Raw genomic sequence first — 24,413 nt, forward strand, 5'->3', positions numbered from 1 at the left:
CAGTACGTAAAACGCTACAATTTACTATTTACTTATAACTTGTTATTATCTCCCCCTTGCAGAGCCTACGCGGTGCTCCTAAAGCATCTCACGCTAATGATTGGCCGACGCGTTTTTCGTTGAGCGTAACTACCGGCCAGCACATGAGCGTTGGTAAATCACCCAGCGCTATTGTGTGAGAGATGTTTCTTGAATACAGACCTTGTTATTTTTTTAATGAGTGTTGTATTATCTAAGCGTAAGAGAACGAATCATTATCTATGCCTCATCAGTGCAGTTCAGTGACGAAGTATAGCCATAAAAAACAAGCTTAAGACAATACAAGGGCCGGCACTAGTACTTATTAAGAAAGTGTATAGAGAAATATCCAATCTCACTCTTAATGCCATCGCAGATATCCGACCTGCACATCTTAAAACTGAAGAAGAAAATGAATAACTAAGGAAAGAAAAACTTTTCGGCGGAAAGCTGCAACGTTCAGTGAGGAACAGATTTACACAAGTAGGACTTGTGGAAGTATCACTCGGCTCTCAGACTAGCCTTCGAGTGTACAAAAGAGAACATGGAGACTGATAATAAAACATAAGCAGACGGATAAAAAACAACGAAAAAGTCGAAGCAGCTTTCGCAGTATTCAACGAAATAAACAAAATAATATAGCAAAAATCCTAGCTGCCAAAATATTGGACTAACTTTGAAGCAAATATGCAAATTTGCAAATTTCATTCCTAACCGATAGCTTGTCGGCACTTAAAGCGATAAAAAATCCCAGCAACATAAATCCTATTACTCCCATAATCAAGGAAAAAACTGCAAAGGCTCCAGAGATATCAAATATTTGTAACCTATATCAAAGGACACATTGGAAATACTATCAGTGAACCAGCAGGTCAGCTAGCGAAGGAAGATACAGGATAGCGCCAGATATAGCATAGGAAGAAAAGCTGCCGATAACTGCACAATTCATGAAAAGGAAACTGAAAATGAAACTTTCAAATAAATCGATTAACGTCTGGCAGAACGAAGGAAAAATAAATTTGCATTTCGGTGGGTTAGGAGTACTAAACAAATACCGCAAAGATTTGCCCCAAATCACTACTCATCGCAAGCCATCACTGGACACGGATGATTTCCATTTTACTTCCAGTGATGTCTTCATGAAACATGAATAAAAAATGTTGACAGGAAACCTTGGAAAACAGAAAAGAAAACCAGAGATAACAAATGATCAAAAGCTGCTTAAAATATTACAGGACATGGTGAAAAATGTACTGGAAAAATCATAGGTCTAACCGCATGCCTGCGTTGCCTCCCGAAGACACTCCTCTGGCACCAAGGCAGCGGGCTAGCACGCTTCCACGGGGACAACTCAGCAAAACGACATAGTCATCGAACACAGTATAATCGGCAAACATCTACGAAACACCACATGTATCATTAGCACTTAACATTTCAAGAGAAGATCGAAAGATACCACATACTGGCACAAAAGAAGCGGCAAGGATCTACAAATCAAGAAAACCAAATCTTTGCGTACAGGATTTTCGAGTGCAGGTAGCAAATACTGACAAACCAGGACCTACCTTATATTTAGTAAATTTACCTGAGCACTAAGACATCCTACGTATCAATGAGGACTTCGAAAAGCAAAGAACATGGAGGAAGAAGAAGGAAAAAAAAAGACTTTATTGGGCGCCCATAGGGAGTCTAGTGAAAAGGAAGCCTAATTTTCTCTTTCCTGCTTTCATCTCCTGGACCTTTTCCCCTTTTCATCTTTATCAAAATTGATTTCTTTTATTTCATTGTGGCCATGCCTTGTCTTTTATGCTTAATTCAATTTTCATCATCACACGCCATATATTAGTTGTGCGGGTGAGGTCTTCTACTATTGACATCAACCTATAGTATGTATGTTGTATTTGTGTGTAATGTGACTTTCCATAGAGAAAGATCGTATGAAAAAGAGTGGGCACGTTAAGAAAAGCTGTCAAAGAAAGCTGCTTTGCGCACAAAGAGCCGACAAACAACGAACTGGCTACTTGCACCGGACCATCTTGAGCACTGTGCGTGCGCGGCCATGCGCTGTTCTCCGCATTTAAATTCTTCATGCAGTTTTATGCGGTCACAGAGGGAACCAGTTCGGTTCCTCACATAGTTATGTAAGCGAATGGAAGGATAATATTGCTTCTATAAAGTTACTACCGTCTTGCGAATTTCTGCAGAACTTATTGTAGAATACATTCAATCTGGGTCTGGCGTAGATTGCGTTAAGGAGGCATGACTTGTCCTTGAGGACAAAAAAATTCAAAATGCACAGTAAGGTACACGTGACGACCGCTACTATTAAAGATGAAAGCCTTGGTAGTGTAGGGAATACGTTTGGGAAAGTTGGTGATTTGTGCTTGAGAAGAAAGCATAGCGCTCAATGAGATACAAGACGAGAGGCGAGACGTGGACAAGCGCTAAGCTCAGTGTTAACTCTAGCCGCCAGTGCTGAGGTCAGCGCTTGCCATTGTCTCGTCTCTCGCATCGACTTTTTTTGAGCGCTGTTTTCTTCTCAAGCCTTGCTAGTATTTCGCACGTTGGTCATCGTTTTCCGGGCGTAGGGCATGCAATCGCTTGGAGTAAAAGAGAGCGTCTTAGTAACTTTCGCTTGATACCTCTGGGCTTCCTTGAGAGTCCTCGAAGCCATGTACCTCTGGACGACACTCTGATCCATACCGGTGCGGAGTAGGTTGTGGACAAGGAGGCCCAGGAAGCACGACCAAAAGTTTTCGTCACTCATAAAGTCAAGCTCCATCCTGCGTTATAGATTGAACATCGTATTCAGTGCACTGGGGGGAAAAGACATCGACATGTAATACTTGCATGCATAGCTGATGAAGTTTAGGGAAAGCTTCAGGCTGTATTGCACTGTTACACCGCACTCTACTATCTTTGCTAAAACTTGGTGTTGGGCTGATCGGGTCTGCATACTGTTTAAGTAAATCAAAACTCGCGTTACGAGCTTACCACGTACACAAAGTTACCACATACATAGAGGTTTTTCGATAAAACGTCCACAGAGCGGTTGTGCAAGGAGAAAAGGAAGAGATACACGAAGAAAAAAGTTATGGTTTTGTCCGCTGCACGCGTGCGGTGGCTTTTGGATGTATCCATCAGCTTGAAGTGAACAAGTTGGAAGTGGTGCTGATGCGTCGTTGCTCTTCTCTGATGTAGTCCGCTGTTGCGCTGTTTTACTCGAAAGGTTTAACTTTTTTAACTCGCGCCGAAGCTGAGAGAATCAAATCGTTCACTGCCAATTTTTGGTAATAGGCATGGAATTGTACGTACTGAACGCTTTAAAGAAGAATGCAAAACGCAAAGCGAGAACAGTGGTAATAGGACAGAAACTCTCATTGCAGGAAACGAGCAACAAGCACAGTTTGAGGAACCAGCAGCTCTGAAATATAAATAGCTGAAGTATATAAATTTTTAAATTACTACGTTTGAGCCGCCAAGGTGGCTCAGCGGATGTGGCGCTCGGCTGCGGACCCGAAGGTCGCGGGTTCGATCCTGGCCGCGGCGGTAGAATTTTGATGGAGGCAAAATTCTAAAGGCCCGTGTACTTCGCGATGCCAGCGCACTTTGAAGAACCCTGGGCAATCGAAATTTCCGGAGCCCTTTACTACGGCGTCCCACATAGCCTGAGTCACTTTGGGACGTTAAACCCCCATAAACCATGCCCCAAATTTAACTACGTTGGAACGTTTTGCCGCCGCCATTATTCTAACACGTTTGATGTACTAGGCTATGGAGACATTTTTTACGGCCATTTTTTTTGTGTGCGTAGAATGAACGGCAACAAACAACGTCTACAGCGCCCTTAAACCGTGCCACATTCAGGTAACAATGATTGTTCGGGCAGAGCTAGAACATTAAGCCCGTAAAAACCTGACGGTGATGAAAAAACGAAAAATTAGGCTAAAACATATCACGAAACGCACGAAAGCAAAGTTAGGTTCGAGCAACCAACTCCACAGACGGCGCTCTCTAAAGCTCAGACGTTGTCTTTAATGATAAGTTTAAATCTGCAGCAAATTATACCCAAATCAAGAAAGAAAGAGGAATCCATGTTCGGCGTTGAAAAAAGCATCAGGATGGCGGCATTGAAACCACCGATGAAGGGCACTAAGAGCGTGGCTCGATTCACTCGTGTTGTTTGATAGAGTACTAAACAACGAAAAAATGTCAACCTCGGGGTCATCAGTACAGAAATATGCAGAGCGACGCAGATATTTCATCATCATCATCATCAGCCTGACTAAGACCACTGTGGGGCAAAGCCCTCTCCCATGACTCAACAATTAAACGGGTCCTTTGCCAGCTGCGGTCACCGTATCCCCGCAAACATAATCTCATGCGCCCACCTAACTTTCCGCCGCACCCTGATACTCTTGCCTTATCTTAGATTGTACTCCGTTACCCTTAGGGACCAGCGGTTATCTTGCCTTCACTTTACATGCCCTGCCCAAGCCCATTTCTTCCTGTTGGTTTCGTCTAGGATGTCATTAACCCGGGTTTGTTCTCGCACCCACTGTGCTCGCTTCCGGTCTCGTAACGTTACGCCTATCATTTCCTTTTTTCCATAGCTTGCTGCGTTGTCCCTAACTCAAGCTGAACCCTTTTCGTTAGCCTCCACGTTTCTGCCCCATAGGTGAGTACCGGTAAGATACAGCTGTTGTATACTTTTCTCTTGAGGGATATTGGTAAACTGCCATTCATGGCCTGAGAGAACCTGCCATATGCGCTCTACCCCATTCTTATTCTTCTAGTTATTTCCCTTCCATGATCCGGATCAGCGGCCACTTGCCATAAGTAGACGTAATTCCTTACCACTTCCAGCACCTCGCTACCAATTGTGAACTGCTGTTCCCTTGCAAGACTGTTGGACATTACTTTGGTTTTCTGCATGTTAATTTTAAGATCTACCGTTCTGCTCTGCCTGTTTAACTCATTGATCATGCTTTGCAGCTCATCTCCTGAGTGCCTTAGCAAGGCAATGTCATCAGCGTAAACAGGCGGTGAATAGCGTAAACACCTCAGCGTAAACTCCTCCCGTAAACAGGCGATGAATAGCCTTGGCGAGATCGTGTCTCCCTGCCTGACATCCTTCCTTATATGAATTTTATTGCTGACATTATGAAGTACTATGGTAGCAATGGAATCGTTATAGATATCTTCCACTATTTTCACACAAGTCTCTTCTACACACTGATTCCGCAATGCCTGCATGGCTGCTGAGGTTTCAACTGAGTCAAATGCTTTCTCGTAGTCAATGAACGGTATACCTATATAGGGGTTGTTTATATTCGGCTCATTTCTCTATCACCTGATTAATAGTGTGAATATGATCTATTGCCGAGTATCCTTTACGCAAGCCTGCCTGATCATTTTGTTGATTTAAGTCTAAGGAATTCCTGACTCCATTAGCGATTACCTTAGTAAATACCTTGTAGGCAACAGACAGTAAGCTGATCGGTCTGCAATTTTTCAAGTCCTTGGCGTCTCCCTTCTTATGAATCAAGCTTCTGGTACGCTCGAGGTCATAAGACATTACGTATACAAGGCGGCTAGTTGTTCTAGCACAATAGCTCCTCCGTCCTTCAAGAGATATGCTGCTATCTGGTCCTGAACAGTTGCTTTCCATCTTTGCATTGCTGCTAAGACTTTCTTTACTTCCTCTCTCGTTACTGGCAAAATGCCCCATTGCTGCGCTCTAATGCCTCTCTCATTAACGTTAAGATTGCATCGGCTACTGTATAGGTTTGTGTAGAACTCTTCGGCTACTTTCACAGTCATATCCGTATTGCTAACGACATTGCCTTCTTTGTCTCTTAGCACATATACCGGAAATGTTCGTCTTAGCGCAGATGTTTAATGCGCTATAGAGCAGGGGCTGACCTCCACCTGAATCTTTTAGTTGGGGATAATTAATCGTGCATTTCAACAGATACTGCTGTTGTTTCGCTAAAAACGACATTATGAATTCTGCTGCGGCAGATGGGACCGCCTATGAACATCCGCAGATCAGGTGTCTGTGCAACACTTTCAGGTACATAAAGTTGCCCACTATCATCACCGAGTGGTTTCGACAGCTGCTTTGGGGAGGATCCACGAGGTCTGGTTTAGTTTATGGAGTTTAAAGTCACAAAGCCACTCAGACTACGAGGGACGGCGTAGTGAAGTGCTCCGGACAATTTCGACCTCCTGGGGTTCGCTAACGTGCACCGAAATCGCACTGTACGTCGGCTTCTAGTATTTCGCCTCCATCGAAATGCGGTCTCCGCAGCCGGAATTGAATCCGCGTCTTTCGGGTTAAGAGCCGAGCAGCATAACCACTGATCCTTCACGATGGCTGTATCCACGAGGATTTTAGAAGAAATATGTAACCACCCTTTGGAGACAGCGCAGTTTTTGTTTCTGAAGCTTCTTGTTTCCTGCTTTCAATCGCAGCATGGTGGAAGCCAGAAGGCAAGCAATTATCCTCTCCTACCCATGAGTGAGTCTGCTGCGTCCTCCGTATCTTCTCCGTATCCTCTCGCTCTCGTGCTTAAAAACCCAACTTATGGTGGTGGAGAATAATTGTTAACGACTCAGCATGCAAAAAGGAACTGAATCCGGCGCCCGTCGTGTGATTGCCCCGCGCTTATTTATTTTATTTATTTTTATTTATTTATACAATACTGCAGGCCGTTAAGGCCCAAGCAGGAGTGGGATAAACATACAGAGAACTCCGACGACCAGCAGAAGACGACGCCAACAGCAGAATTCAGTAGAAGCGATACGGAGCATGAAAATAAAACAAGTCGCAACAAACAACAAACAATAGTTAACGGTCAAGTACTTGTTCAATGGCGGAAAGCACATTTTCGGATACAAACACATGAGGGGGTAGGTTGTTCTATTCAGCTATAGTTCGAGGAAAGAAAGAATATTTAAAGTTATTGGTGCGGGCAAACAAAGGAGATAATTTATGCGGATGGCAATGCCTTGTTACTCTAGTTGTTGAAGGTTTCACATACAATGAAGGGTCAAGACGGAACTGAGAATGGTAGAGTTTAAAGAGGAATTTAATTCTTGCTAGCTTTCTCCACTACTCTAAGTGTTTGATGATGTTGATTCTCATTAATTCAGATGGGGAGTCATGTCGTCGGTACCGGTTATATATGAAGCGAACTGCTGATCTTTGAATCCGTTCAAGTTTGCTAATGTCTTTTTTAGTGAAAGGGTCCCAAACCTCGCATGCGTACTGCAATCTAGATTTGATCAGTGTGTTGTAGGCCAGAAGCTTTACATGGGAGGGGCTATATTTGAGTCTGTGTCTTAACTGGCCGAGTTTGCGGCGCTCCGAGGAGCAGATATTGTCAATATGAGCGGACCAGCTTAAATGTTCTGTAATCGTTACACCCAAATATTTAAAACAGTCAGTTTGAGTTATGGGGATCTGCTTGATAGTGTACTGGTGAGCAAGAGGAGACTTTTTGTTTGTGATACGCATGAAAACAGTTTTATCAGGATTCAGTTTCATATCCCAGCGATCACACCAACTGGAAACAGCATTAAGACTTTCATTAAGCACAGCCTGATCATTGATATTTTTAACAGCCTTGAAGAGCAAGCAGTCATCCGCAAATAATCTAATACTGACGCTTTCATGTATGACGGAGGTTAAGTCGTTTACATAAATTAAGAAAAGAAGAGGGCCTAGGACGCTGCCCTGCGGGACACCAGAATTGACAGAGAGGACGTCGGAATGGTGCCCTTCGAAAACAACAAATTGCTGGCGCTTATCAAGATATGACGATACCCAGTCAACTACAGTTCGTGGCAAACCCAGCTCGTCAAGTTTGAATAACAGACCGGAGTGAGTAACCTTATCGAATGCCTTGCTGAAGTCCAGGAATATAACATCAATTTGACCGGAACTATCGAGAACGGAAGAAAACGAATGAATTGTGGAAACTAGTTGTGTGGTTGTCGACAGGCCTTTGCGGAAACCGTGCTGGAAAGGAGAGAGTATGTTTTTACTATCGAGGAAATCAGTGATGTAGTTGGAAATGATATGTTCCATGAGTTTGCATGAAGTGCTGATGAGAGATATCGGTCGGTAGTTGGTTAACTGAGAGCGGTCACCTTTCTTAAATACAGGCACGACACGTGCGAGCCTCCAGTCAGATGGGACATCGGCACTAGAAAAAGACAAACGAAAAATGACAACAAGAAACCGGGCAAGCGATTCAGCGTAACGGCGCAAGAAGGCGTTTGGAATACCATCAGGGCCGCTCGATGATTTAGGATTCAGATTTAGGAGCATAGAAAAGATGTCCTCATAGGATATAAATTCAGGGCTGACACTGCTCGTGCCGTTAAAACAAGAGGGTCGGGGGCGGGAATCTGAAAAAAACTGACTGAAAGAAGAGATTAAATTCTGTGGCTATCTGCGGCTTGTCGCGAACAGTTTTTTTGCCGGTCTTGATGTGATCGATGGATTTGCGTGTATCAGAGGTAAGGTGGCGCCAGAATTTGGCAGGATCGCTCTTGATGAACTGCAGTAATGTGGAAGAATAATAAAACTGCTTACTAGAGCGAAGTTTTTCTGCAAGTAAAGGTCTCAAGTTTAGAAGCGCAGGGTTGTTCTTCGTGTGCTTTCTGAGCCTTTTTACTCTGCGTAATAAATGAATTATTTCGCGGCTGATCCATGGGTTTTTACGACGCACATTCTTAGCCTTGCTCGGAATGAGGTGTTGAATACAGAAATGGCAAGAAGATTTGAATTTATTCCATAGATTATTGACATCATTTCCCGTGAATTTTTCTAAGGCCATTTCGAGGTAATCAAGAACTGACTCATCCTTAGCCCTACTAAAATCTTTAACTGTGCTCCTGCTTCGCGTAGACTAGTTATTAGATGCGTGTATTCTGTATGTGAAAACTACAAGCTTATGATCTGATATTCCGTCTTCAACTGCAACACTAACATCATCGAGAGATCTGGTATGAAAGATAAGGTCTAAAACAGATGATGATGTTCCCTGCGCTCTGGTGGGAATATTAACCGCTTGGGTAAGGTCACAAGCCAGCATGATATCTGAGAGGATACTTTCATGGCGAGAATTTGATGATATGTCGGGCCAAACAATGTCAGGTAGGTTGAAGTCTCCGGCTATTATTATGCAACTTTTACTTTTGCAATATTTAATAAGGTGGTCATGCATTTTGTTCAGGAAGTCTATGGACGCAGAGGGCGGACGGTATACTGCAAATAATATAAATGAGTGTCCATTGTAGTTTATTCGTAGGCAAAGACTTTCATGGTCAACGACTTGTTCTAGCAGAGACGCTTGAACACCGGAACTTAGAATGACAGCAACGCCGCCACCACGGGAAGGCCTGTCTCGCCTATAAATACTATAAGAATTTGGAACCAAATCCTGGTCACTTATCTCTTCGTGAAGCCACGTTTCAGTCACTACAGTCACATGGAGATCGTGAAATAACAGTATACTTTCAAGTTCAGCAGTCTTGTTAACGATACTTCTTGCGTTAATGTTAAGCAGTCTCAGGTACTGTGGTGCAGACCTCGGGCTTTGTCATGCGCTCACCGGTGAAGAAGATGTGGACGAAATTTTTACTCGCGCATTTTTAACATCGTCCCACACAAACGTATCATTGTCGATTCGCAATTTATCATTTGTCAAAAAACATGCTTCCCGTTGTCCTTATCGCCCTTAGCGCTTTGCCACAGCAATCTCCGCCTTCGAAGTGTACAGCGAGAATAGTCATTTTCAATAAAAATGTCGGTGTTCCTTAGCTTTTTTGCATTCATGAGTACAGCCTGTTTTTCATTGTAATCCTGAAGATACAAAATCACAGGTCGATTTGCGCCTTTTCGACCAAGTCTGTGAATTCGGCCAACAGATTTGCACTTCACATCAAGCATTTTGTCAAATACGTCACTGATTACTTTCCTCTTAAGCTGAGATACCGATTCATTTTCCGGTTCCGGTAGGCCATAAACCACCAGATTGGACCGGCGACTGCGGTCTTCAAGGTCAACAATTTTTTCAGATTGTTGCTTTACATAACACTTAATTTCGCGTAAAGAACCATCTAGACCATCAATTTTGGATGTTGCGCAGCTCATGGACTGCACAAGCTGATCTATCTGTGAAACTTGAGCATTGAGGGCATTTATAGTTGCATCATAAAACAGACAGCTGCAATTTCAATTCGCCAATACCCTTGAGGATTTCTGTCTGTGTTTCAACAATACTTCTAAGCATATCACCAGTGTTTGGTCCAGGATTTGATTCAACGTCTCCACAAAGCAACATTTTGCAGACAAGGAAGCAGTCATGCATAATACATAAAACGGCGTTTGGTTGGTTTTGGTTGGTATGTTTGGTTTGTTTTTTCGCGCCTTTTTTTTTTCAAGGTGCACTTTATACAGGCTATATGGATGAACCTTGAGGCACGAAAGATGGATAGCCGTTGACAAAAAGCAGGAAAGCGCCAGCAATGTTTTAACCATTGCTCATGAGCCAATTTAGAGTGTCGGTTCATGAAACGGGACAATCTGGGAGCGTATATTGTGAGGAATCTATTTCCTGCCCTTTTCTTATCCTTCTTCGCCACAGTTCAGTTCGGCCTCTTATGCCGCATTCGGCGAACGGTACTGCATACTGGCGCTCAGCTGTGACATCACAGGCGCCAGCTTCCAACGGCAAAAGGACGGGAAACGGATCAGGAAAGGCATCCTCATAGAATACGACCTTTGGCCGCGTCGAGTCGACACGATATTTTGGTTAGTTTTACGTACGCTCTCGATGCGAGGCTCAGTACCTCTGCTAAGACAACGCTGATTTCCTGTTTACACGTTTGCACAAGGTGCCACGTCGTCCGCTTGTCCAGTAGGCATATAATCGACGGTCCCTTCCCGTCGAATTATTTACGGACGTGTACCCAATAGACTATAGCCCTTATCTTAGTGCTGCAGTCAAACCTCGTTAAACAAAACTTTTTGCGAGGAAATAATTGATACAACGAAGTAATGACGATTCCCGTTGTTAACTCGGTCAGCACGGGCTATAACGAAACGATGTCTATAGCTAAGTAATCGCCACGCCCTTTCAACTTCGTTAAATTGAGGTTGAACTGTACGTGACACTTATGGAGGCGATGGCTACCAAGGTCGTGAATTTTCTTCGGGCATGCGTTAACCACAGGGTCAATTTTTGCGGAACCTTGCTGTCGCAACATCCAGCACCAAGTGCCTTCTTGTTGGAAGCGATCGAGGGCTCAGTACTCAAGGATTCTGGCAGAATGCGAAATGAAGAGAAAGGCTGTTTGCGACGTTAGAGCTACGTCTTAGTGGTGATAGCAAATACCACCGTTCCGCAATCAGTTTCTTTCTTCAGAGAAAGCGACATACGCGTGCATGATGAACATAGCTCGACGGAGCTTAGGAAACCAGCACTGCAACCTAACCTCGCAAATATTGTGGCAGCGAGACGATAAGCTAAACATATTGGTGTGCACACGTCTGCTTTCTGCTTTTACATCCCGTGCACGAGGGCATTGTCACCAGCGTGGTTGCTATGCACGAATGAGTCATTAAATTTTGAGTTTGAATAATAATATTCGTCATAAATCAAACGGCACGAGCTGGCATTTTAACGTACACAAAACAGCGTTCATGTAAAATGTACCCCAGGGAATCTGACCTCTAGGTATTCTGATCCGTATCCGGCCGGGGAATGAAACATTGATAGCAAATGTCCGAACTTCCACGAAGGCTTGCAGAGGGATATAGAATAAATTTGGAAAGCACAGTGCGATGGCACTGCTGCACTTGGAGCGACATGAAAGAAAGCACACAAACACTCCTCGCTTGAAAGGAAAGATATGCGCAGAATTTTCTCGCCCACGTTCCGCGACCTTTGAACGGGCATTTCGGAAAATTTGGGCTCAAATAAGCAAATTGAATATCCTGCTCTCCATAGCAAACCATGGGACATGGGACAATGTCTCACCCCTCCCTCCGCTTTACCGTCTCACTCTTTCCAACTGAAGCCTACACAAAACAGTGTCGTATCTCGCCGACAAATTTGCACTACGCATAAACCTAGGGTGATGGAAAGCACACTGATAGAGCAAATTTCATATTCTAGAGTGCTGCTTTCTTTCGTTGTCTCGTCTTGACTCCAGCATCTAGGCAAAGCTCACACGTTTTCTTTTCAGCGCCGAAATCACAATTTTTTTTTCTTTCTTGGAAACGTTTTCACGGCAGTCGTGTCGGCTGTCGACCGTTTGGAATAGGGCTGTCAGTATCCCAATGGCAACTACTGAGCAGTTCGTCAACTTGTTGAGGCTACTCATGGACGAATGAATTCGATCGTCTCACTCCACCCACTGTCCCGTAACTCCCAGCTCTCTCCTAGATATTTAAAACACTAACAACTTCACTGGGAAACTCTAGCACCAATTTGTACGAAGTCTGCTGCATTTAAAAGTAAGTTAGATATTAGTGACTGAGAGAAGAAACACGATTGTGGTTCAAATTTGTAATGAAAACTTGCCAAAATCGCAAGATTTAAAAACTTACAATCTTAGTTTTCGCAAATCTGAAACACTGGTACAAGTTTCACCTTTAAGCACCTGTAAATTATGTAATGTCACCTAAAAGCATCAAATGGATATTTTATACAAAGCAGATAAAAATTATTACGTGTCTTACGACAATTCCGCAAAATAAGTTCAAGGGCATAAAGCCATAGCACATTTCGCTTAAAACGGCACTTCATTGGTGCCGTGCTCGGTTATTAAGGCTTTTTTTTTTTCATCTGCGAAACAACGTAGTTAAAATTGGGTTTCGAAACTTGCAAAATCAGCAATTTCCTCAAACACCCCTAGTTCATCATCTCTGCTACGGAAGAAAGTGGCGCCCGAAATTTTTTTATTACCCGCTAGATTTTAACTGTGTCCGTTAGATTAAAAACACTTTTCACTAGTCGGTTTACACTCGACGAGAAGACATCCGGTGCCGTTAGGTATGAATGCAATACGAGTGCGACAGAGAAGCAGAGCTTCTTTAGTTTATAGGGTTTATCGTCCCAAAGCGGCTCAGGCTATGAGGGACGCCGTAGTGAACGGCTCCGGATAAATTCTACCACCTGGGGATTTCTTAACGTGCAATGACATCGCACAGTACACGGGCCTCTAGAATTTCACCTGCACCAATTTTCAATTTCAATCCGACCGCCTCGGCCGGGATCGAACCCGCGTCTTTCGGGTCAGCAGCCGAGCTCCATAACCCCTGAGCCATCGCGGCGGCTTTCAGAGCTTGTTCTCAAAGGACCTATAGTACCACTCCATCCAATTTTTATTAGTAAAAATCGGTCCTCTACTCTTCCTGGCTGCGTTTATGCTTTTTTCAGCTGCAAAAGACGCTATTATTAATGGGAAAATTTTGATTTAGAGCAAAATTTATTTTCCCCGCCACTCGGTTCAAACTTGTGACGTCAAGCACGAGAAAAAAAAAAAGGTTCCGTGATCGCCAGTGGAAAATGGATGGTGGTATAGCCTGGCCTCTGGGATTAGGGCTTAAAGCTTAACTTGACGTCTCCGCAGTTTTCTTGCGAAAACGGCAGTTGCTGGCTGTGCCTGCATTTCATTTTTTGGCCTCTTATACCTTTTCAAAGCAAATTATTCAGCAAAAGTGGCATCACTCATTAGAACGCGATAATTTATTCATACTAGCCAACTTCATTTCACACACAAGACACAGATGCCTTCGTCGCTTCGAATGCATTAGGATGTCTTTTCCTCTCCCTGGACGCATGTTGCTGAAATGTCGAAGCTCGACTTGGGGAAGCACGAAAGAATAACCACTTCTTTAGCCTGCGCTTTTGATTTAACGCCATAATGAAGAACCAGTGCACCGCCAGTATATCTGAACGTGAAGAAATTGATTTTCTGCATAGCACAGCGGCGGCAACGAAGAACTGGTGAAGCTTTGCTGCACTACGCTTGCTCGGCAGCAGCAAATAAGGGCCGGACGTGTTAAGCCAGTTTACTGAACTTTTACAGTTTCCGCTCGGATCTTTTCGCTTTGCGGCCTTCTTTTCACTCGAAATGATCAGCTGATGAAAAAAGTTTATATGGCTCAACACAGCTGAGCCAGGATACACAGAGCGAAAGCTCTGCTAAGCATGGTTGGACAAGCTTTAGCTTTGGTTCATTGTAGTGTTTCAAGACTTCAGCGAGAGCAAATTGTTTCGGCAAGAACAAATCACGTGATGCATCACGTGCAACAAGTGCAAGAGCGAGTGTCCAGAGCGGCGGTCGGCGCGGCAGCGGACATGACGTCCAAGCGCAAGAACTAATCACGTGATACAATACATGCTGCAACTGGCGAGGAGGAGCGACCGAGCAGCAGCCAGCGCAGCGGCGGATCCGACTGCCAAGCGCGCCGCTGTGGCGACTGGTGGCGACGAAGCTGAAGACGAAGATCGAGGCAACTGCCACGCGTGATTTTACACATGCGGAGCACCTCCCGTCAGATGTCAAATCTAAGAGCCAGATGACCTTCAGGCTCGGCATGAGATGAGTAGAGCTTTTCGCTCTAGAGGTCGGCATATACCTTGCCTCATGTCGCGGAGTAGCTGCCGGCACTTTTAGGCGTAAAATGCAGGCGAAGGAATTTCGGAACCTTCTTGGAAACGAAGCAAGGACAGTTGACGGAATATAAACGTGCGAGTGAGTGTGGTCGCCGATTTAAGTGAACGCTATGATTACAGAAAAACCAGAAGCAGATTTCCACCAGCAGGCTACCCGGACAGGTGTGATGGCGGTACCTATGCTCTAAGCAGCCTCAGAACGAAGAGGCCAGAGAAAGAATCATTTATAGAGGGCTAGTGATAACTGCGGCAATATTTCGTTCATTTCAACCGAACGCATCAAGCCCATCGTTATTGGCTGGTGCACCACCGCACCGGTGCTATTTCCAGAAGCGTTCACTTGGCGCTGATGGTGGAATGGAATAGACGCACATAAAAACGTTCATAGCACCTTGCCCGCAACCCAGGCGCTCTTTGACTTGCAGCGGGCTGTGTTTGCCGATCTGCTTGGTAACAAGGATTTTCTTCTTATCCTTATTTGCTATTTGTCCCAGAGATTCGAGTTGCTGTTTACAAAAGAATCCAGGATGGTGTATCGGAAGAGCAGCTTTTATTTAGTATTTCGCGTATGCTAAATTGGGCACTGGTGCCCGGGCTCGGCAGCTGGCTTGTTTCCGCTTATTCGAGGCCGGAAACTGCGGTGTGTGCTGTTGTGTTCTCGCCGCCATGGTTTGAGAGCTCAGGGTTTTTGCGCTCTCGCATTCCAATACTATGCGACGCATCCTGGCAGCAACTGTCACTGGCTTGGCGATGAGATGCAGACGACATTCCTCTAATTTTGCTCCCGAGATATGCATGCAGCAGCCTCCATGAAATGCTTCCTCTAGAGCGTACAGCTCTGAGCAGGGCTTCTCGCCGTGTTTTTGTCGGTCGCCTGTCAATAACCCTAGCCGCTTGAGGCAGGAAGCGTGTTTCGGCCCCAGATGTTTAGATTCCTGTCCAGGGTTTAAAGAAACATCGCTTGCCCCGTATTCAGCTGCAATGTGTACACGTCAGTTTCCCACCTCATTCGAAACAGGTGCATTTAACTTCGGCAGTACTGGTGCCCTATGGGACGAAAAGCATGAAAAGTGAGGCGCACGCCCACTGGTTCCTCTTAGTATTAGTAGGCAGGAAATGCTTGCAGGGGGAGTCAGCTTCATCTGGGGAGCTTTTGCGGAGTATACAAGTGTCTTGTCCAAATAGGGTTCGTAGCCGGTTATTATTTACTAAAGCAAGAAAACGATGCGCGTTAGGTGGGCCAGGAATTCGAACTGTCCACGGTGTAGGACCGGCGCACTACAAGCTTTGTCATGAGCCCACTCTTTCATGTTTTTTTCTCCTGCATGGTACATTACGAGGGGTTAAATCATATGATATGAAGGCGTTCATACATTCACTGACAAGGGCAGGTAGATTTAAAGCTCGTTAGGATACATACAGACAGCCAGCTGTCATCGAAACGAAGGAAAACCTAGGGGAGTGACATAATTTGTTTACAGTGGTGTCGATTAGAGGAGCACCTGATTGAGCATTCGTTCTAGAATGAAAATAATTTTGTCAAACGCAGAAAAAAAGACAGCCCTATGGCGCCGCCGGGATCCTAACCCACGAAGAAAAGATGCTGAAGAGCACCTCCTCATTCTACTAATTGAGTTACGCAGGCAACTCACATTTTTGAAGGAACAAATGCCTTCGAAACTAGCGGGTGAGATAGCCTTTTGCTTTCGAATGAAGAAAATTAATTGGTTGTGCTAATTTTTGGTATTGTGAGAGCGTCACGTTTGTAGATGTAATTGGCGACAAAGCGAAAAACAATGAGTTTAACGCGAACAAAAAATTGGTGGATGCCTTTCCTGAGATATGCCCAAACATGCGGAGGATTCCACGATAAACAGTGCGACTGAGTTTTGTTGACGGCACATTTTAACAATCACAGACTACAATGTGAAAAAACGAAACGAGTCAAGCTGTTAATGCTTCATCACGTGTACACAATATGGAGTTAAGAAACGGACTCTGTCTTACTCGCATAGCGGGCCATTTCGGGTATCTGGCTCACGTAAAGGCGCACGGCTCGATTACAGCGGCCTCGCTGTATACTGCGCAGGTGATTAGAGCCTTGTGTGTCGGGTGCATTCGAGCATTCATGCGAGAAAAATGTGTGAATGGAGCGTGCATGATGTTCTTGAGTGCTTTTTCGTAGAGAGAAGGGTAACCAACAATACCTGGGTTGCAGTAAACGTGCAAGTATATGCGTAATTTGCTCTGCGCTGTATACAACTATATGAAAATATGAATAAATGTGTGTTTTACCCATCGTCTCATTCCCGCTTGGGCCCTGTTTTCCGAAGCTGCTACAATAATGGCCTCGTTACGAAGAGCGCTGATGTGTCGTGGCACTGATGCCCTTGGTGACGTCGTCGTTTATGAGAGAGTTGAACATGACTGGTGTTTGCACGTGTGTGTGCAGGGTCTCACCTGAAAGCGTATTCCCTAATGTTGATGTCGCTCATAGGCCTGAGCAGTACGTCGGTGTTGCGAGAGTCGTAGATGACTTTTCCTATGACCGTCACGGGAGCCATTAGGATCAGTATGGCTTGGACGCAGTCTGTCCACACGACACCTCGAAGCCCACCCTGTCGGAGAAAGAAATCGGAACGTTGTAGAAAAACGTCCATGTGCATTGCACCCGGCTGTCTGTTTCATGGTCCACGCGACTAACCCGTGTCAAGATAGGGCCCTTCGTGACTCCACGCTATATTCAACAATACACGCTTGACAAACTTGGCTCCCAAGAAGTGCTAGCTATTTTGGCGCAGTGATATAAATTAGCTAGCACTACAGCTCGTCATTCACCTTCAAGCTTATGTGTGTACGCGCTCACCACAGTTGTAGAACGCCGTTGTCGATAGCGAATAAGGCGCAAGTGGAAACGGGTGGCGTATGCATGCGGCCAAAATACAGGTTAAACATCGTGCGCCCAGCTTGTCCTTTAACCTCCGGCTTAAGCCTATTTATAATCGTCGCAGCTACGCAGGGCAGGGGCCGCACGCAGGTCTTGATAATTAGTGGACGTATTTTCTTCGCTTCCTCTTGCTGTATCTCTCAGCAGCGCATCCAGCTTTTATGGCGGGAAAAGAAGTTCGGCTGGCGTGAAAAAGCTGTACTGCGCCAAAGCTTCCTCTGAGAAACGTTGGCAAGAGCCCTGCCACGCAGCTGTTCCTGCCACGTGCCGTTAAGAGGAAGCTTTATCCGTGGCTGTTATGTTCTATACACGTGACAACTTATGAAGGTTGTGTTTTGCCGATTCGCCAACTGGCGCACCGATTGCGGCGCAGTTTATTGTGCACAAAATAACATGGACTAAAACGTGGTTGCTGTTCAAAAGGGAGTGTCGACGAAAGAAAAGTTGTAAATATGGCTGCGTGAGAACTCCGGGCATATATGTGATGCGCGGAAACTTTGGAAAGTAATACAAACATTGAAGAGTTTAGAAATTAGATGATTGGCTCTTCCTGCCCTGTTCTGTTAAAAATGAAAATTAAAAAGTATTTTTATTGCAGCCTTCAGAGTCGGCATGTCCGACGTCTGAATAGCGTCGCCCGAAAAACGTTCACGTTGTGGTTGGGAGCCAGCACAAACGACGCGACAGTGTGGCGTAACGTGCAATCAGAAATGTCGTTTTGATGCCCTTCAAGCACTTCGAGGTCCCGCGAGTCGCAGAGGTCGCGCAATCCGCAGGAGTGACCGGCGACTACTGAGTAAAGAAACGTTCACGGCCGATCGCGATTCGCGACCTGCGGAGCTGCGTGACGAGGTTTGCTTGCCGACGTCCTGGGGCCGAGCAGCATACAATCCGCATCAGTACGTTGCTGTCCTAGTTCGTGTTGATTCAGCTAAATATATTGAAGATAGCTAAACTATTCAGCTAAGTGAAGGTAGTAAAAGCTTTCATCCTGTCTGCTCTTATTCTGCCATTGCTTCTCCAAAAGAATGGGCGAAGCTGTGCTTTTATTACTCCAAGGAAAGTAGCACTACGTCAGCCTGCGGACGTTCCAAACTCCAAACACTCGTGATGCATGCCGGACGTGTCGAAGTACATGTCCATGTTGTTAGTGCATGTCCATGTTGTTAATTCATGTCCATGCTGCTAGAAACATTCGTTTCAATGTGCACGGAGGACACGTTAAGTGAACGCAGTGGACAAGAATCTACCACAGCCGATGTGTGGGCCGTTGCGTTGTCGGAAGCGTCTTTGCCATGACCAGCAAGGACAAACATAAAGCGCATGTACTCGCATCTCTTGATAGAGTTGCATGCAATGCCATGGGCAGTGCGAAAGCATAGACAAAACGTATGGAAGACAAAATGAAGTAGAGGGCCTGTTCAGTTTTTGACTGCACTGAACACAAGCATGCAGCGTGCTTGCCACTTCTAGCGGGTGAGGTGCCATTACACTTCGGACCCCCAGGAGAAAAAAAAAAGGACAGTTCTGGTACGCGTGACCAGCAGTGTAACCCACAAGAGTGGTGGATCGGGCCAGTTTGTGCTTAAACGTCATTTCGGAAGTACTTAATCAGTTGGAAGTAGCGCTCGTCTGTCTCCTTCTGTCCGTTTAAAATTTTGAGCGCTTCCGAAACGATGCAACAGTGTAAGCAACCGCAGCAAAAGAACATGAAGTTACCAATAAGCGAACTTTCGAAAAAGCACAAAGATGTGCTCAATAACGCTAAAAAGAGCCGTACGTGACACCGCTACAGTTTGAATAGATGGCCTCTCTCGGTACACTGCAGGTGGAGGAGACGTTGTGGTAAATTTTATGCCTAACCAGCCGAAGGGCTGAGCTCGACTTTGGGATCCGAGGCTGTTTGTGTTCACTGGTTCTATTGCACTGACATGTTTAACAGCGCGATCGAGGAAAAAAAGTAAAGACAGGTAAGCGAGGCGCATGGTTTTATGTGCTGCATCCGTACGTGTGTATTTACTATATGCTGCGCTACGAAAAGTAAAGTACGGCATTCCAGAAATTCCGCACTTTCACGGTGAGGCGAGACAAGGATAGCTCTATTAATGTGAGCTTTATAGTAACGACGTTTAGGTCGCATTCGGTTCAGAAATAGAGACAGAGGCTGAGGTAAAGTTTGGCTGGTTACGGCGTAGTTTGACTGCTGTTTGTTGGAGCAAAGGGAAGCCAGTGCCTTTTTAAATCTTTATTTTAGATAAACTTCCCACACGTGGATGAGAAAGGACACAAGCAGGGTTAAAAAACAGAAAAAAAAGCATTCGATATTTTCCAGTGAAGCGACTCGCTACGGTACGGCCCGTTTTGCTTTTTCCGCGAGTAACACTCTGCTTGGTATTCGCTTTATTTATTTTATTTTTTTAAGTTTAGTGGTGTTATCCAGGTGCTTTTCTTACTCTACAGAGCTAGGTCAGCCGAGTTTCGCCGGAAGGTGACTGGATTTTTATATTAAAAACCAATAAAAGTCGTTCAACGTGTCGCACGTGAATTTGAGATCTACACTCACCAAGGCCGTGTAGACAGTTCCTGCTACTCCAATGCCCAATGTCGTCCATTGTATGGGTAGGTGGAAAACTGCGATGTGAAAGCAAAACGACGCTTGAAATAGAATGAAATCAACGCTTGGAGTTTCATCAAGAGATCCAGGAACTGGCATGCATAGTAATTTATTTTCCCATTTGAAACCCCGACACTAAGCTGACATAGGTAATTAAACTCTGTGTCACACTGTTGAGAAATCGTCGATTAGAATAGGAGAGATTAATAAAAAGGCCGCAGTTTGCACTGTCTGCCTGCAACAGTAAAGACGTTTGGTTTCAGTGCGGTCGGCGTCTGCCGCAATACTCCTCTTGACATGTAATGTTTTTGCAGCTCGCCGAAATTTTCTCTGCGCTGTTAATTAACTTTTCAGGAACATGTGCAGTAACTCTGGACAAGCAAGTAATTGATATCGATTTTATCAGGTTCTTAATTGAATTCTTCTTTTTTTTACTTGCCGAAGCAACGCAGGGTTGCGAGCCATTCCGCAGTGTAGTGTTCTGAATTAACTTTGACCACTGAAGGTCACAGATACAAAGCTGAATGGCTCTTTGTAGTGTGTGATGCAGCATTCTTTCGTCACACAGAACTCTACCTTGCTCACTTACTCTTTCCCTGCGCCTTTTTTTTTTAAACGCATCCTGCGCCGCATATACGCAGATGAGTTACACCTGCATACATTCGTGTTTAGAACTAAACGTTACAACTTCACCTATCTTTGTCGATCTAACGTGCTCTCACTTACAGCACTGCGAAACCGTACTTATTGTTGGGACCCAGTGCCTCCCAGCCCTTCCGCCCTCAAACTTGACACAACTGCTGTTTGGACAGCATTGCGTTGCGTTGGTTAAAACCTGAATCCCGCACACAATGCACTGCTATTGCATTTCCGACTCATCGTTCGGCTGTTAAATCTTTCTTTCTTACTGCAGCTGCCGCGACCCGATCACTATGCTATTGTTTGTAAATCATATATAAATAATATCATGTTTATCTGCTGAACAAAGAATCCTATTACTGACCTCCAATTAGGTTAGTCCTGCGACCACCCGATTCCGCCGAGTTTCGAAATTTAATCGTGCCATCTGTCTCTCTGCCGCCTCCGACAACAACGTCTTTTTGCCCTTTGTGTAATCTCAATTACTCAAGCAGACCAGCGGTTATCTGTCCACCCCGTTACATGTCATGCAGCGTTCATGTCATACCATGTGTCATTACAAATTGGGCAGCGCTGTCCAATTTCTCGCAATCTGAGGCTTTGCATTTGTCTTTACTAGGATGCCGGACAGTGCGCAGCGGTCATTCAACTTTAGGCTGGCGACGTATCTGGCCAAACGCTGCCGTAGTCCCCTTCATGTGCAGAACTAAACGGTTACTCTCACCTGCAGTGGAGCTGTCAAGTCTGTTTCTGTCCGCAATTACGATGTCACTTGCCAGCTTTCACGGCACTAACGGGGAGAGCAATGTCCTCCGGTATTGGACAGCAGAGCGAATGTCAAACCGGGTCAAAGGTGTTGCCATGCGAACGGTACCATTAGGAGGTCGTACTGCTAAACTGTTTCCTTTTGGTTCACGTCAGACTTGTTACAAGTGCTATAAGAGCTAAAACAAGCTATCCGACACTTGCATTGCTGTTGGGGATAAAGAAGTGTTTTTCATAACCTCGTGAGCGCGAGTTTAAGGCTTAACTTGGGCTTGTGCAACATGTAGTATCCGGCTTTTGTGCTAAATGTGCCATAGCAGCTCGGTCTGGAACAAAATGCATGCCGTCGGGATCGCAAAGGCTGCGACTGGTGAAAGTACTCTACATGCAAGTTATTTCGGCTGCCCCCCCCCCCCCCCCCCCCTTTTTTTTTCGTTTGGTGCCTTATCGATAGGTACTATTCGAACGCAGCTTCTACCAAAGCTGATGATCGTTGCGGGTTTGACGGCTTTCACGTAAACGGTGCAGATGTAGGAAGGCAACAAGCTAGACCTCTAGTAACATCATATTGTCTCTGCGCCAGTGTCATACAGCGCCCATTCATTTATATTTTAGAATTTTTGCGCTTTCAGAACGTTTGGCTGTGTGAAAAAAAAAAAAATTCGCAATCCCCGGAATAACCGTTTCGTACACGCGTTTGCTCTCTTTTGCACTGAGAGACACACCGATACGCTCGCAATATATACATGCACAAGCTTTCGTCTTGCTCCGATGGGGCTCTGCTGACGTCAACTAAAATCTAGAGCACCTTGCTCACAGGCATAGTGCTTTGAAGACTGGCTTTTGTGGGGCGCTGCCATCTTGATGAAAACAGCGTAATCTATCAATTTATCGTTTGGCCCGATCCCAGCCGCTGTTGTGTTATGTACGGCTGACGGTAGGAGCCCCCATATACACCAGGCGAGCTGCTCTTCGCCCTAAATAATCCTTTTTTTTGCATATTTATCGCTTCTTCATAGGTGGCTATATTGCAAGGAAAAAAGTCGAAAATATTCTTGTTATTTTCAGTATCATGAACACTGCATGACAGTTTTATAAGTGAGGCTCAAAGCACACTACGACTGAAATGAAGCCCCGTGTGCTTTAATTCTTTCTTTTTTTTTCATGTGAGGCTGTCCGGACCACGTAAGCATGCCATAATTGGCAGAAGTTCTGCACAACAGTGCAGTCGAGGCAGCGCAGATGCTTTTGATGCCCGTGTCCCTAGATAAAAAACAAGCGTGTCGCAGCCGAACCCAAGCGGACGGCAGAAGCCATCGCAGAAAAAAGAAAAATCGCGCTTAAAAAAATCTATTAAGCGCTCTATTTCGCTCAAATAAAGAGTGAGGACAACTCAATACAATTGTTCTTTTAGGTAAAAAGCGACTGTATGGCTTTGCTTAGGTATACGTTGATTGTCACCCGACAGCAAAGGACGCATGTACTGCTGAGAAAATTGGACTTGAAATTAATTTTTTCTCTCGACTCTTACGCGTGACGTCAACACCGAAGAGGACTCCGTGGTCGCAGTTTGGGAGTGAATCGCAGTGTACGCTAGCATCATGGATCCGCGACCCGACGCAAACCTGTATCGACGCACCGCCGTTTGCTCGTACTAAGGATTTCATTCCTTGACCTTTTCTAGTTGACAAAAGCCCTGTTTTCAGTGAAACTGACGTCTTTATATTGACACAGGACAACTTCAGTTTGCCCTCACTGGGTCTTTAACTCGCGATCACTATGTGGCATGCGCAGAGCCAACTGCTCAGCCGTCGCTGGTAGCAGCAGAAGAAACGCTCCAGGCTGCGCCCTTTTCCCCGTCATCATACCCTCGTTCGCAGACATTTTCCTCCCCGTTGCGAAAATAGCCTATACTGTAACGACTGTGCGTTGTAGCAGTTTTTGTTTGAGCTACAGAGGCAATACTTCAGTATCTGGTACAACGAAGGCGATGAACTTGGTGTACTCTTACACGGAACAGTCATTGTAAAGCAGCTCTTCACTATAGTATTGTGTGTGTTATGATGCTAAGTGTGATATATATGCTGGCCTAGGAGAATATCTGCGGTAGTGGAACCATAGCGCCTCTTTAAAATAGATACGAAGAGTCGAATTTTCGCCTGTGCACAAAATAGAATAATATGCAGGAGTTGCTAAGATCTAGCGAGCTTACGAAAGCAGGGAAACGTTTCGAGAAGAAATGCCATATAGCTCATAATGTGGCCATGTACTTTGGAATTTTTCACGATGGGGTTGGACGCTTACAATCAATTTGATCTTCGAACTGCTCGCGCTACTTCCTCACGACAAGCTGCAACCTAGTCCAGCATTTCATGGCTTGGGATTTTTTGTGCTTCTGGGTTATTTCATTGCGCCAAACAATTTCTCTTTATAAACGTATTGACGAGAGATACACGGTACGTGGTTAACCACATGTTTGCGCTTTTTCCTGGCACCTCTGTGTCAATAAGCGAGTTCTCGCTGATGAAAGGGCTTATCCGTAAAGGGTTCAAATTTCGAAAGGCTAGAATCTTATACTTCTCGTCATATGGATTATTTCTGCCCGCTGTGATAAGTTCTTTGGTGTGGGCACAGCATCGCTGGTCGTTTCATTTCGTCTTGCTCATGGATATAGGTGCACCACACTGCTGGCCAGTAGCGTTGAACAAAGACAAGAGCGATCGTATGA

The 24,413-nt window shown here is 45.0% G+C and overlaps 2 protein-coding genes across 3 annotated transcripts in view; one reads left to right on the top strand and one right to left on the bottom strand.

Annotated features, from left to right (window-relative positions):
* Positions 1-24,413, top strand: part of LOC149354193 (zinc finger CCHC domain-containing protein 24-like) — a 170,206-nt gene that overhangs the window by 88,034 nt on the left and 57,759 nt on the right. The window lies entirely within an intron of this gene.
* LOC149354195 (sodium-coupled monocarboxylate transporter 2-like) overlaps positions 1-24,413 on the bottom strand; it is a 72,690-nt gene that overhangs the window by 18,131 nt on the left and 30,146 nt on the right. The window contains exons 4-6 of the mRNA XM_089583153.1: positions 20,231-20,298; positions 17,181-17,338; positions 2,661-2,801 (exon numbers count right to left, since the gene is read on the bottom strand). Of these exons, the coding sequence (XP_089439279.1) occupies positions 2,661-2,801; positions 17,181-17,338; positions 20,231-20,298 (367 nt within the window). The remainder of the gene's footprint in view (positions 1-2,660; positions 2,802-17,180; positions 17,339-20,230; positions 20,299-24,413) is intronic.

The sequence above is a fragment of the Amblyomma mixtum genome, chromosome 3 (assembly GCF_055824585.1).
Source record: "Amblyomma mixtum isolate Tamu chromosome 3, ASM5582458v1, whole genome shotgun sequence".
NCBI lineage: Eukaryota > Metazoa > Arthropoda > Arachnida > Ixodida > Ixodidae > Amblyomma > Amblyomma mixtum.